Raw genomic sequence first — 14,880 nt, 5'->3', positions numbered from 1 at the left:
ATGTGGGCTGTCCTCAAAAGATATGGCTGCCCACCCGATTTTGTCAAGCCGGTGCGTGCCCTCCATGACGGAATGGTTGGGAGAGTCTGCCACCAGAACTCTCTTTCAGGCCCATTCCCTATCAAATGCGGCCTGAAGCAGGGCTGTGTTCTGGCACCAACATGTTTCTCGCTATACACCGCAGCAATGCTCAACGAGATTCCCCAGACACACCCTCAGTCCACCTACGTTTCCGCATGGATGGAGGCGTTTTCAACCTCGCTAGACTCCGCGCCAGAACCAAGACCACCTTGTGTGCAGTGCGAGAACTGCAGTATGCTGACGAAAATGCCACCCCAGGTCAGACGGCAGAGGACCTGCAGTCGTTAGCTGATGCATACAACTCTGCCTACGAACGTTTTGGGATGCAAATCAACACAGACAAAACCAAGACCCTCGTCCAACATCCACCAGGACTGATGCTCCCGAACTTCAATACCACAGTGAATGACCAACCGTTAGAACAGGTGGACCAGTTCTCCTACCTAGGGAGCATCCTAACATCAGCTCCCAAAAGCAAAACGGACGTGGAGAACAGGATCAGGGCAGCCCACTCCGCCTTTGGCCGACTCGACTGCCGCGTATTTAACAACCACGCACTGACAATGACCACCAAAATAATGGTGTTTCAGGGCAGTAGTCCTCTCCCGCTTCCGTATGCATGTGAAACATGGATGCTATATAGAAGCGATATTAAAAACCTAGAACGCTTCCAACAAATGAAACTGAGGCAGATCTTGAAAATCCCCTGGGAGAGCCACACCACCAACATTGAAGTCTTAGAACGTGCCTTGCTGACCAGCGTGGAGGCCACCATCATCCACCACCGCCTCCGCTGGATAGGACACGTGCATAGGATGGATCCATCTAGGCTCCCAAAGAAGATATTCTACGGAGAACTGACCCAGGGCACCAGACCACGAGGAGCCCCGAAAATGCGCTATAAAGATCAACTAAAGCGCACCCTGGCTTTAACTGACATCGATCCTTCCTCATGGGAAGAAACAGCCAGGGACAGGAAAACCTGGAGGAGTACAGTACACCATGGCACTGTGGACTTCGAGGAGAGGAGGAGACAAAATGAGGAGGCTAGGAGGAGAAGAAGGAGAGAGCTATTAGAACAGCCCCGCCCACCACCTACCCTCCCTTGTGAACACTGTCCGGCGACTCTTCCACCACAGACTAGGACTTAACAGCCACATCAGACATAAGCACCCACCTCAAAGATAGGAGGCTGATGGCTAACGACAGAACCCAATACTCGGACACGAGTGGGCGCCGACGACGACGACCACCAGTAGATGAAGACTTTTCACTTTCCCGAGCTGAGCAAGGAACGCGTTGACTGCCTGGTGACAGGATCGAAGAACTCGGTGATTACCTGTCACCAGTTACCTGGGACTTTCAGCACTTGGGTGCTCCGACAGTTTCAAAAGAGCCTGAGCCCGCAGGTCTCCCTTGTACTGTATACACTGCATCTAAGCTTTGCAGGTTAAAACAATGGGCTTAGATAAGGGGAGAATATATTTCTTTGGTATTTTTATGTTGTATTGGATTAACTAGTTTAGCCTTTACAGACAAGTTCTTGTAGACCACAAACCGCATGCTTTGGAAATACGCTTGATGAAAATTAATTCCCTGGCGTATAAGTTCATGTAACATAACTTTTACGGGTAGTTATGTTAGTAATAAAAATATTAAAATTAGACATTTTTCACAGTAGATAACAAATCCTTATGTAACTTGTCACTAGTTGCTAAGCAAACACATGTGGGAGATTCTTTTACTGAAGGATACTGGGAGAATCAGCAAGTCAGCAGGAGATGTGGCATTGTAGAGGGAGAGAAATGGCGTGAAGGTTGGGTGCAAAAAAGCGCAAGTGGTTTGCAAATGTCTGGCTGCGCACAGTAGTCCTGACCACAAGGTTCAGTGAAAAATCCAAAATGTACTTAAAATATCATACTGATCTCAGTACCGTGGAAAATCGTAAAGCCAATGACAAACAATTTACTGTATAAGACAGAACTTTGCTAATATACAGTACAGTAAATACATACAGTATATATATATATATATATATATATATATATATCTATATCTATATCTATATCTATATCTATATCTATATCTATATCTATATCTATATCTATATCTATATCTATATCTATATCTATATATATATATATATATATATCTATATCTATATCTATATATATATCTATATCTATATATATATATATATATATATATCTATATCTATATCTATATCTATATATATATCTATATCTATATATATATATATATATATCTATATATATATCTATATCTATATATATATCTATATATATATCTATATATATATATCTATATATATATATATATATATTTATATCTATATCTATATATATATCTATATATATATCTATATATATATATATCTATATATATATATATCTATATATATATATATATCTATATATATATATCTATATATATATATATCTATATATATATATATCTATATATATATATCTATATATATATATATCTATATATATATCTATATATATATATATCTATATATATATATCTATATATATATATCTATATATATATATATATATCTATATATATATATATATCTATATATATATCTATATATATATATATCTATATATATATATCTATATATATATATCTATATATATATATATATATATATCTATATATATATATATATCTATATATATCTGTATATATATATATATATATATATCTATATATATCTATATATATATATATCTATATATATATATATCTATATATATATATATATATATATCTATATATATCTATATATATATATATATATATCTATATATATCTATATATATATATCTATATATATCTATATATATATATATAATATATATCTATATATATATATATATATATCTATATATATATATATATATACAGTACAGTAAATACATACAGTACATATATATATATATATACAGTACAGTAAATACATACAGTACATATATATATATATATATATACAGTACAGTAAATACATACAGTACATATATATATATATATACAGTACAGTAAATACATACAGTACATATATATATATATATATACAGTACAGTAAATACATACAGTACATATATATATATATATATATATAGGCTATGGTGTTCTAGATACAATTTTCTTTATACTGTACTGTATTATGCATACCTTTGCAAACACTGTAATGCACATGTATAACATGAGATTAAGTAAAATAAGTTAAGTTGGAAAAATATTTGAAAAACTTAACTTTTAAGTTTAGTACCTATGATAAATACAATATTGAAGAACTTTCTTCAACCAAATAAATTTGGATACAGCTAAAAATTTCATGTTAAAGGATCACTATACAAGTATGCCTTGAATACTATTTGATCTATTTCCCACCCACCCACCCCCCTCTTATCAAGAAACAGATAGAGCAAAACAGATTCATTTTGAATAAATAAATAGATATTAAAATCTGCAAGGGGTAAAAAAAAAGTACAAAAATATTTTCTACTTTGAAGTAATACAGACTCAGTATTGTGGGTTCCCAGACTCCCTAATTAACACACAAAAAATATATATACTGCAAATTAACTACAAAAACTACAAACTCTATAAACACCTACAAGCAACCCAAAATCATTACTAATACACTAAGCCATTCACTAATTTTTTTCAGCATCTTTCCAGTAAATCTACAAATTTTAATTACGAAAATTATTTAAAATTTAGGATAATTTTTCCGATTGTTTTTCAAGATGAAACAACAAATTAAAAAACAACTTAACATGAGGTATATTGATTCTAAGTTACTGGAGTTCAAATAATCTAATCAAGTAAAATTCAATAGAGTCAGCAACTTATTCAGATACTAAAAACCATTGTGAGAATATATATTACCATGCACTGAAAAAAATGTATATAAAACCATTAAATCATATATGTCTTTTAACTGAGTAACCATCATATTGTACCTGAGATGCTGAAGTAAGGAAGGACGTGAGGCGAGACGTGCCAGATGTTCTACTTGAAGCTCCTGTGAATGTCAAAGGGCCCATATCTCCTCCAACACCCATATAATCTTCGGGTCCTGGAAGTACATTGTCTTCACCAATAGTAATGTGCACAGGCTTCTGCGTCCATTTGTTGCGCGTTACAATAGGTTCTGTTTGGATTTCTTCGCTCAGAGCATCTTCATTTGTCTGAACATTAACCTAGTTAAACGAAATATCACACCTTAATATCTTGATGGATTTACTTCACAGTAGCATGAAATCATTATGGATGTTTTGTAGCCTACAATAACATTAGGTGTGATTTAAAGGAACTATTTATTTATAAAATTATTCAACAAATATGTTATTTTCCTTAGTAAAATAAATTTTTGAATATACTTACCCGATGATCATGTAGCTGTCAACTCTGTTGCCCGACAGAAAAAACCTAAGGTCGGGATACGCCAGCGATCGCTATACAGGTGGGGGTGTACAACAACAGCGCCATCTGTCCAGTAGGTACTCAGGTACTTCTTGTCAACAAGAACCAATTTTCTCCTCGGTCCACTGGGTCTCTATGGGGAGGAAGGGAGGGTCCTTAAATTCATGATCATCGGGTAAGTATATTCAAAAATTTATTTTACTAAGGAAAATAACATTTTTCAATATTAATCTTACCCGATGATCATGTAGCTGATTCACACCCAGGGGGGTGGGTGGAGACCAGCATACATGTTAACATTAGAAGCTAAGTATCCCGTATTTCATTTTAGCAGTTATTCAAAATAACAAACATAAAATAAATAAGTACCTGGTAAGGAAGTCGACTTGAACCATTACTCTGCCTTTTTAAGTACGTCTTCCTTACTGAGCCTAGCGATCCTCTTAGGATGCTGAGCGACTCCTAGGTGCTGAAGTATGAAGGGCTGCAACCCATACTAAAGGACCTCATCACAACCTCTAATCTAGGCGCTTCTCAAGAAAGAATTTGACCACCCGCCAAATCAACCAGGATGCGGAAGGCTTCTTAGCCTTCCGTACAACCCAAAAACAACAATAAAAAGCATTTCAAGAGAAAGATTAAAAAAGGTTATGAGATTATGGGAATGTAGTGGTTGAGCCCTCACCTACTACTGCACTCGCTGCTACGAATGGTCCCAGGGTGTAGCAGTTCTCGTAAAGAGACTGGACATCTTTAAGGTAAAATGATGCGAACACTGACTTGCTTCTCCAATAGGTTGCATCCATTACACTCTGCAGAGAACGGTTCTGTTTGAAGGCCACTGAAGTAGCGACAGCTCTAACTTCATGTGTCCTTACCTTCAGCAAAGCATGGTCTTCTTCCTTCAGATGAGAATGGGCCTCTCTAATCAAAAGCCTGATGTAGTAAGAAACTGCGTTCTTAGACATCGGTAAAGCAGGTTTCTTAATAGAACACCATAAAGCTTCTGATTGTCCTCGTAATGGCTTTGTACGTCTTAAATAGTACTTAAGAGCTCTTACTGGGCATAGTACTCTCTCTTGTTCGTTACCAACCAAGTTGGACAGGCTTGGGATCTCGAACGACTTGGGCCAAGGACGAGAAGGAAGCTCGTTTTTAGCTAAAAAACCAAGCTGTAAGGAACATGTAGCCGTTTCAGATGTAAAACCTATGTTCCTGCTGAAGGCGTGAATCTCACTGACTCTTTTAGCTGTTGCTAAGCAAACGAGGAAAAGAGTCTTTAATGTGAGATCCTTAAAAGAGGCTGATTGAAGCGGTTCGAACCTTGCTGACATCAGGAACCTTAAAACCACGTCTAGGTTCCAGCCTGGTGTGGCTAACCGACGCTCCTTTGAGGTCTCAAAAGACTTAAGGAGGTCCTGTAGATCTTTGTTGGTGGAAAGATCTAAGCCTCTGTGGCGGAAGACTGCTGCCAACATGCTTCTGTAACCTTTGATCGTAGGAGCTGATAGGGATCTTACATTCCTTAGATGTGAAAGGAAGTCAGCTATCTGCGTTACAGAGGTACTGGTTGAGGAAACTGAATTCGCCTTGCACCAGCTTCGGAAGACTTCCCATTTTGACTGGTAGACCTTGAGAGTGGATGTCCTCCTTGCTCTGGCAATCGCTCTGGCTGCCTCCTTCGAAAAGCCTCTAGCTCTTGAGAGTCTTTCGATAGTCTGAAGGCAGTCAGACGAAGAGCGTGGAGGCTTGGGTGTACCTTCTTTACGTGCGGCTGACGCAGAAGGTCCACTCTTAGAGGAAGAGTCCTGGGAACGTCCACTAGCCATTGCAGTACCTCGGTGAACCATTCTCTCGCGGGCCAGAGGGGAGCAACCAACGTCAACCGTGTCCCTTCGTGAGAGGCGAACTTCTGCAGTACCTTGTTGACAATCTTGAACGGAGGGAACGCATACAGGTCTAGATGGGACCAATCCAGAAGAAAGGCATCTACGTGAACTGCTGCTGGGTCCGGAATCAGTGAGCAATAATTCGGGAGCCTCTTGGTCATCGAGGTAGCGAACAGATCTATGGTGGGCTGACCCCACAGGGCCCATAGTCTGCTGCAAACATTCTTGTGAAGGGTCCACTCTGTGGGGATGACCTGACCCTTCCGGCTGAGGCGATCTGCCATGACATTCATGTCGCCTTGAATGAACCTCGTTACCAGCGAAATCTTTCGATCTCTTGACCAGGTGAGGAGGTCCCTTGCGATCTCGAACAACTTCCTCGAATGAGTCCCTCCTTGCTTGGAGATGTACGCCAAGGCTGTAGTGTTGTCGGAGTTCACCTCCACCACCTTGCCTAGAAGGAGGGACTTGAAGTTTCTCAAGGCCAGATGAACTGCCAATAGCTCCTTGCAGTTGATGTGCCCGAGCATTCCCGTCCGTCCAGTGTCGCACCCCAGCCCGTGTCCGATGCGTCCGAGAAGAGAAGGTGGTCGGGGGTCTGAACAGCCAATGGTAGACCTTCCTTGAGAAGAATGCTGTTCTTCCACCACGTCAGCGCAGACCTCATCTCTTCGGATATAGGAACTGAGACCGCTTCTTGCGTCATGTCCTTTCTCCAGTGAGCAGCTAGATGATACTGAAGGGGGCGGAGGTGGAGTCTCCCTAACGCGACGAACTGGGCCAGCGATGAAAGCGTCCCTGTTAGACTCATCCACTGCCTGACTGAACATCGGTTCCTTCTCAGCATGCTCTGGATGCATTCTTGGGCTTGACTGATTCTGGGGGCCGACGGAAAAGCCCGAAAAGCTCGACTCTGAATCTCCATACCTAGATAGACAATGGTTTGGGATGGGACGAGTTGGGACTTCTCTATATTGACCAGGAGACCCAATTCCTTGGTCAGATCCATAGTCCATCTGAGATTCTCCAGACAGCGACGACTTGACGGAGCTCTTAAAAGCCAGTCGTCCAAATAGAGGGAGGATCTGATGTCTGCCAAGTGAAGGAATTTGGCAATATACCTCATCAGTTTGGTAAACACAAGAGGTGCCGTGCTTAGGCCAAAGCACAGGGCTTGGAACTGGTAAACGACCTTTCCAAAGACGAACCTTAGGAAAGGTTGGGAGTCTGGATGGACGGGGACATGAAAGTACGCGTCTTTTAGGTCCAACGAGACCATCCAGTCTTCCTTCCTGACCGATGCTAGCACCGACTTCGTCGTCTCCATGGTGAACGTCTGCTTGGTGACAAATGCATTGAGAGCACTGACGTCCAGCACCGGTCTCCACCCTCCTGTCTTCTTCGCTACCAGGAAGAGACGGTTGTAGAAGCCCGGGGATTGATGGTCCCGGACTATGACTACCGCTCCCTTTTGTAGCAAGAGAGACACCTCTTGCTGCAAAGCTAGCCTCTTGTCCTCCTCCTTGTAGTTGGGAGAGAGGTTGATGGGAGTAGTTGCTAGAGGGGGATTGCGCCAGAACGGAATCTTGTACCCCTCTCTTAGCAACTTCACAGACTGAGCGTCTGCACCTCTGCTCTCCCAAGCCTGCCAGTAGTTCTTGAGCCTGGCTCCCACTGCTGTCTGGAGAGGTAGGCAGTCAGATTCTGCCTTTTGAGGACTTGGAACCCTTCTTCTTTTTGCCACGATGACTGTCGGCACGGGTACCTCCTCTGCTGGAGGTTCTGCCACGAAAGGGCGGGATGAACCTAGACGCTGGTGTGTCCATCCTAGGTCTAGGCACGGAAGGTAAAGCTGTGACTTTACGTGCGGAAGACGCCACCAGGTCATGGGTATCCTTCTGGATCAACGAGGCAGCAATCCCCTTGATCAGCTCTTCCGGAAAAAGACACTTGGAAAGCGGAGCAAACATCAACTCCGACTTCTGGCATGGTGTGATCCCCGCAGACAAGAAGGAGCAAAGGTGATCTCTCTTCTTAAGCACTCCAGACACGTACGAAGCCGCAAGCTCACCAGACCCATCCCGAATGGCTTTGTCCATGCTAGACATGATAAGCATGGCAGAGTCCTTATCCGAAGGGGAGGTCTTTCTGCTTAACGCTCCCAAACACCAGTCCAGGAAGTTGAAGATCTCAAAAGCACGAAAAACTCCCTTCAACAGATGGTCCATGTCAGAAAAGGACCAGCAAATCTTGGAGCGTCTCATAGCCAGCCTGCGGGGAGAGTCAACCAGACTTGAGAAGTCGCCCTGGGCAGAGGCAGGAACTCCCAAGCCGGGTTCCTCTCCCGTGGCATACCAGACGCTAGATTTGGAAGCAAGCTTGGTAGGCGGAAAGATGAAGGCAGTCTTCCCCAGTTGCTTCTTGGACTGCAACCACTCTCCCAGTACCCTCAAAGCTCTCTTGGATGAGCGCGCGAGTACGAGTTTCGTAAAGGCAGGAGCTGCTGACTGCATGCCTAAAGCGAACTCGGAGGGAGGTGAGCGCAGGGTTGCAGACACAAACTGTTCCGGATACAACTCCCTAAACAGGGCAAGGACTTTCCTAAAGTCTAAGGAGGGAGGCGTAGACTTGGGTTCTTCTATGTCGGAGTGCGGATCGTCCAAATGCGCAGCTTCGTCGTCATCAGATACTCCTTCATCCGAATGCTGAGGAGGAAGTGGCAAAGGTGGAGCAGAAAGCTGAACGGCTGAATCCGGCAGCACGGGTGCATGCGTAGCTGCACTGGATCCAACATCATGCCGCTGCTGGTCAGTCTGCGAGCTGGCAACAACAAAAGCGGAGTGCTGGTGCGTGGGAGGGACTGCCGTGGGTTGCGGAGACTGCCGCATTGCGTCAAAACACGGCAGCTTGACAGCACCTTCCCACTGCTGATGCGGTAGCTCACGCATGTCAACGGAGGGTGCCGCATGTCGGCTAACGTCAACATGCGTCTGGCAGGGTCGACTGCGCATCGGTGGTGGAGCTCTCACAGGTGGAGTGTGGGAGCAGGCAGCCGCAGCATCTGCTGAGCGCACAACCGTGGCAGGTTGTAGGTTAACAGGTGCAGTGTCAACCTTCTCAGCACGATACTCCTGCATGAAGGAAGCAAGCTGCGACTGCATAGTCTGCAGCATGGACCACTTAGGGTCTACCGTGGTTGGTGCGGCAACAGACGGAGTGATTGCCTGCTGCGGAACCACTCTACCTCTCTTGGGAGATGTGCAGTCTTCGGAAGACTGCGGCGAGTCCGAACTGACCCAGTGGCTACACCTGGGCCGTTGGACTCGCTCGGAAGGGACCTTGCGCTTGAGAGGTCGTGAGACCTTGGTCCAACGTTTCTTCCTAGAAACTTCTTCCACAGACGAGGAATGAATGGGCTCACTCGTCTGTTTGTGGATGGGACGATCTCTGCAAGATGCGTCCGCAACCACTGAGGGTACATCCGTACGCTGATCAAGGCCTGTCGAACCCTTTGGTCCTTCGACATTGCTTCTCCCCTGGGCTTGGGAGCTTGCAAGAGGTCCCGGACTGGGAGGACGACTGGCACGAACAGATGCACCCTCATGCGTAACACTGACACTGACACTTTTCACCGCACTTGCACTCACTACACTTCCCACTGCACTTTTTTCTTTCAACTCTTTGACATCGGCCAAAAGTTGATTCCGGTCATTAGCTAATGACTCCACTCTGTCACCAAGAGCCTGAATGGCACGCATCATGTCCGCCATCGAGGGTTGAGCACTAGTAGCAGGGTCGGGAGTCACCACTACAGGGGAAGGAATAGGTTGAGGGGCATGGGGAGAGGAAAAATCAAACGAGCGAGAAGAACTCCTCCTGATCCTATCCTTCTCTAGCCTACGTGCATTCTTTAGGAATTCATTAAAATCGAATTCCGAAAGCCCAGCGCATTCCTCACATCGATCTTCCAATTGACAGGATTTACCCCTACAATTGGAACAAACGGTGTGAGGATCTATAGAGGCCTTCGGAAGACGCCTAGAACAGTCCCTAGCGCTACACTGCCTGTACTTAGGGACTTGAGAATGGTCAGACATCTTGAATTCTTGAATTAGCCAAGGGGGGAATCCAAAATCTAGCAAAGTTCATCAACAATTAATCCAAATTTAATCAAAAAGCTTGATAAGCTAATGATAATAGTTCCTGAATAGCGAAAGCTAAAATCTAGAGCAAATACATCACCAAAAGCGTGAAAACAACTCCAGAAACAACAGCGTATCCAAGTAGGTCTTGCCGGTGGCACGACAGAGGAAAAATTGGTTCTTGTTGACAAGAAGTACCTGAGTACCTACTCGACAGATGGCGCTGTTGTTGTACACCCCCACCTGTATAGCGATCGCTGGCGTATCCCGACCTTAGGTTTTTTCTGTCGGGCAACAGAGTTGACAGCTACATGATCATCGGGTAAGATTAATATTGAAAACTTGAATGTTGGACATACACCATTACAAACGAATTGCAGACACAACTAGAATATTTGAAATAGATAGGTCAAAGTGGGAATTGAAGTTTATGGTAAAAGAAAAAAAAACTCATACAATAGTAAAATAAATATAAATCTTGCAAGCTATATAGAAAGTGCAACAGCATATTAAAATCAAAAGACTCTTGCTATGCATGATTTCAAAACTAGATTGGAATTTGAATAAAAACAATGTTCTATATTATGCTCTCTTTTAAGGCATCCTGTATTATTAGCTAGATTAAGAAAATGGACATATGCCTAATGATCAGGTATGAATATCATGGAGATAACCGATACACATTACTCGATAGCAAGAATGGCAATACTGAACGTACCCTCTAATAAATAACTTGTAATTATATATAAAGTAAAGCCCTTGGATCAAAGAAAAGATTTAAATAAATGGAGATATCTTAAAGACATCCTAATCAACCAAAAGTAAAAAGATAAAAGCAGTTTATCCTTTTCATTTATGAGTTTTCCATCTGCTGGTTAAAAAGTCACAGAAATAACTTACCTGTTGTCTGTTTGAATGTCCAAAGCTAGAAATGTAAGCTTCATAAGACACTGGTGCTAGTGTCAGAAGATCTACACTAACTGTATCAAGCTGAATCATGCTCAATAATATACGACCACGACTATTCATTTTTGAATGAGCCTGAAATAAAGAAATAATAACTTTCAGTTATGCCTTTATGACAAAATAAATTAGCAATCTAACAGCTACTCTCATAAATATTGCTTTCAGTGATAAAATCTAGTCCAAACAAATTATAAAAAATACAAACTAAAAATACAAGGTGAGCTAAATTATAAATTAAATATCCTATGACAGGACATGATTCATGACTGGAATTATACTGTATAATGCAAGAATACTGTACTATATAAAGAAGCTCAGACTGAATATTGAGTATGATGATTGATTGTTCTCTACTGAATAATGTCACAAGAAAGAGAAGCACTGACAGAAAATTACTTGCTAGAATTACTCAATAAACTAATAGCTAGATATAAAACTGTTCAAAATCCATTCACTTAATCTTAATAAGCTAATGCTTGGCCCCATAATTTATATCATACAATTCTGGAAAGATGAAAACTACCTCCTCAAAGTAATTGGAGAGAAAGAGTACTCTCCGATCCCCAAGACTATAGTTATCACTCAGAAGGGGGGAAAAAAATGGACCATGTGGTTTCAACTTTCATAGAAAAAGATTCCCAATGGCTTGCATATCCCTGAAGGTCAACCAGTAATCCTTCAAACACCACTGAAGTAACACCACTTGATAGATCGCTCGAGGAGTCACCCGTGAGGTATGAGCTTCTCCAACAAGGATGATTACACACAAAGAATAAGTACATTATGAGATACTGACTCAATAAAACATATGCCTATTCATGCCTTTAGTTAGAATAAAAAACATAAAATTTTCTTGAACAAGGCTATACTTACACTGTGAATTTCTATACTAAAAATTAGTATACACCAAAAAACTTTGTCTCAATCAAAAATTATCTTCTAATGTACTGACAAAGTTACTGAGAAATACAAAACAATTTGCATACTCCTAAATTGGTTTTGTCCTCTATTAAAATTTATTAATATATTATTGAAACTTACATGTGCTGCTTCTTGTCTTTTCTTGGCAACGGCAAAATTTACAAAGGTTCGGGACGTTTTTGGTCTCTGGACATTGGTATTCGGTTTTTCCTGAGGTTGAGGTGCTGTTTTAGATGCTGTATCTTGTACCACTTCTGAAAAGTATGAAAAGCAGAAATGTGAAATATAATTGCTTGTTTCAAAAATACAAACTCAATTTTCATGGATATTTTTCTTACCAATTTAAAAAATCAACAGACCAAATTTGAGCTGCTTCAATAACAACATAACTTGTTATGTAACTTATGAGTAAGACAACAATATAAAACATTTCTTCTTATTTTAAAATTACATGAGGCTCGCACCAAGATTTGATAGTACACATACAGTGAAAAGGAAAAGGGTAAAAGGATAAGTTGGGTGAAAAGTAAAAGGCAAACAGCAATGCTGCACGACTGAAAAATACAGTATTGCAAAATACTTCAGTACTATTTAAGATGCAACTTTAAGGGACTTATACTGGTTTTGAACATCACAGTTTTTACATAATTCAAGTTTCTGACCTTCAAAAAATCTTGTATGTGTGATTATTGTTTTTATGGAAATATCTGGCAACATCCAAAGTTCATGGTCTTCATAATGAATCCCTGACTTCCCTCAATTAAACTTTATCCCTAAGTTGTCTCATTTTGAAGTAAAGTACACTGTTAATTATAATAATCACATTCAGAAATGGTCTACGCTCTGAAACGATAAAAAGAATAAGGAATAGTATTTACATTAGTATAAACACATTAGGCTGGGAGGAACGTAGAGAGTAGAGGTCCCCTTTTTTGTTTTTGTTTTATTTGTTGATGTCGGCTACCCCCCAAAATTGGGGGAAGTGCCTTGGTATATGTATGTATGTATGTATAAACACATTATGATAACATTTATCAAAGAGGTCGCAGTAATGTTATACATCCATTTATTGAATTTGGGCAAGGGATTAGACTGGGGGAAATCCACAATTGTAATGAGGTTAAAGTTAAGAGTTTTGGACATTAGGATGGAAGAAAGGAAATGGGAACAACTGTAAGAACAAGCCTAAAATGTAGGTGCAACCATGGGGTCAAATGGACGCCACAAAGAACCTTAAGCAATACCTAATATGAATTGCTTGTGGCACCAACCCAAAACAGAAACACAGTAATATTAGAGAACACAAATTGAGTCACAAGTTAGATCTTACTTAAACCAATCATACACTGTACATAGCTACCTTTCTTTTCTTCTATTACTGGAGAAAGTGGTCTTTCATCTTGTGTGGGATCATCAAATGTATAAACACGTTCCAATGGATAAGAAAAATTATTTTCTTTCTTCATAGCTTGAAGCACTGCCTCCAAATCAGGATCTCTAGTTTCTTCATCACTTTCTTCAGATGATGATGACAATGATAACGGTGAAGACGAAGATGCTGGTGTTGATGTGGATGATGATGATGAGTCTTCATCTTCATTTCCAGAACCTGTGTCATTTTCAAAATCTGATTCGTAATCCTGCAAAGCGTAAGTACAAGTGGTGAGACTTTAAGTATCCACAAGAATTGTGCAATTTACAATTATTCTTATGATATGCAACCTGAAAAAGAACTGCAGATGCATTATTAAACATATTACATCAGAACTAATGATTTTTTTTAATAGAATGAATTAACAAATATGTAATTCCCAATACACTACTAAATGTGATATACTGATGACTAAGGTATCAATCCTCAGACTACAAAAAACTCACTAGATAATCAAATATCAAATGAGGCTATTACTTCCATGTCTTGACTACAGTATTTATACAGTACTGTATTCATTTTGTTTACACTTACCTGTAAGTCACATTACTAACATCTTCAAAACATGAGCTTCTCAACTTCATACTAAAAATTTGCCATTGTATCTCAATACTTATACTTTCCCTCCGACACCGCTAAGCATGGAATAGCACCAGTTGAGCTTCTGGACATGCGCTAGACTTCCATACCAGATGATCCAGAAATACCATCATTCCCTATATATTTTCAAACTACAGCATAAACCTTTACATAAACACAAAATACCACTTAGAATGGGGAGGAAAGAAAGACAATGTGACTTACATTTCCTTTTTCCAATAAGCTGCTGTCATTCCAGCAGAACCTGATACGCCACTGATGAGGGATACCTCTACTGTAATGGCACACATCAACAAACAAGGAGGTATTGTTTCACAGCCCCTCTGTAACTTGTTGATGTAGGCTCACAAGTGGGCACTGAACACCACAGTCAAGTTGTCTCGGAGAA

At 40.8% G+C, this 14,880-nt stretch overlaps 1 protein-coding gene across 1 annotated transcript in view; it reads right to left on the bottom strand.

Annotated features, from left to right (window-relative positions):
* Positions 1–4,040: 4,040 nt before the first annotated feature.
* LOC137644797 (dentin sialophosphoprotein-like) overlaps positions 4,041–14,880 on the bottom strand; it is a 51,476-nt gene continuing 40,636 nt past the window's right edge. Inside the window, exons 7-10 of the mRNA XM_068377694.1 lie at positions 13,821–14,100; positions 12,581–12,714; positions 11,474–11,614; positions 4,041–4,319 (exon numbers count right to left, since the gene is read on the bottom strand). Coding sequence (XP_068233795.1) covers positions 4,041–4,319; positions 11,474–11,614; positions 12,581–12,714; positions 13,821–14,100 — 834 coding nt within the window. The remainder of the gene's footprint in view (positions 4,320–11,473; positions 11,615–12,580; positions 12,715–13,820; positions 14,101–14,880) is intronic.

Source organism: Palaemon carinicauda, chromosome 8, assembly GCF_036898095.1.
Source record: "Palaemon carinicauda isolate YSFRI2023 chromosome 8, ASM3689809v2, whole genome shotgun sequence".
Taxonomy (NCBI): domain Eukaryota; kingdom Metazoa; phylum Arthropoda; class Malacostraca; order Decapoda; family Palaemonidae; genus Palaemon; species Palaemon carinicauda.
The sequence above is the reverse complement of the archived record's forward strand: the minus strand, read 5'-3'. Positions and strand labels throughout refer to the sequence as shown.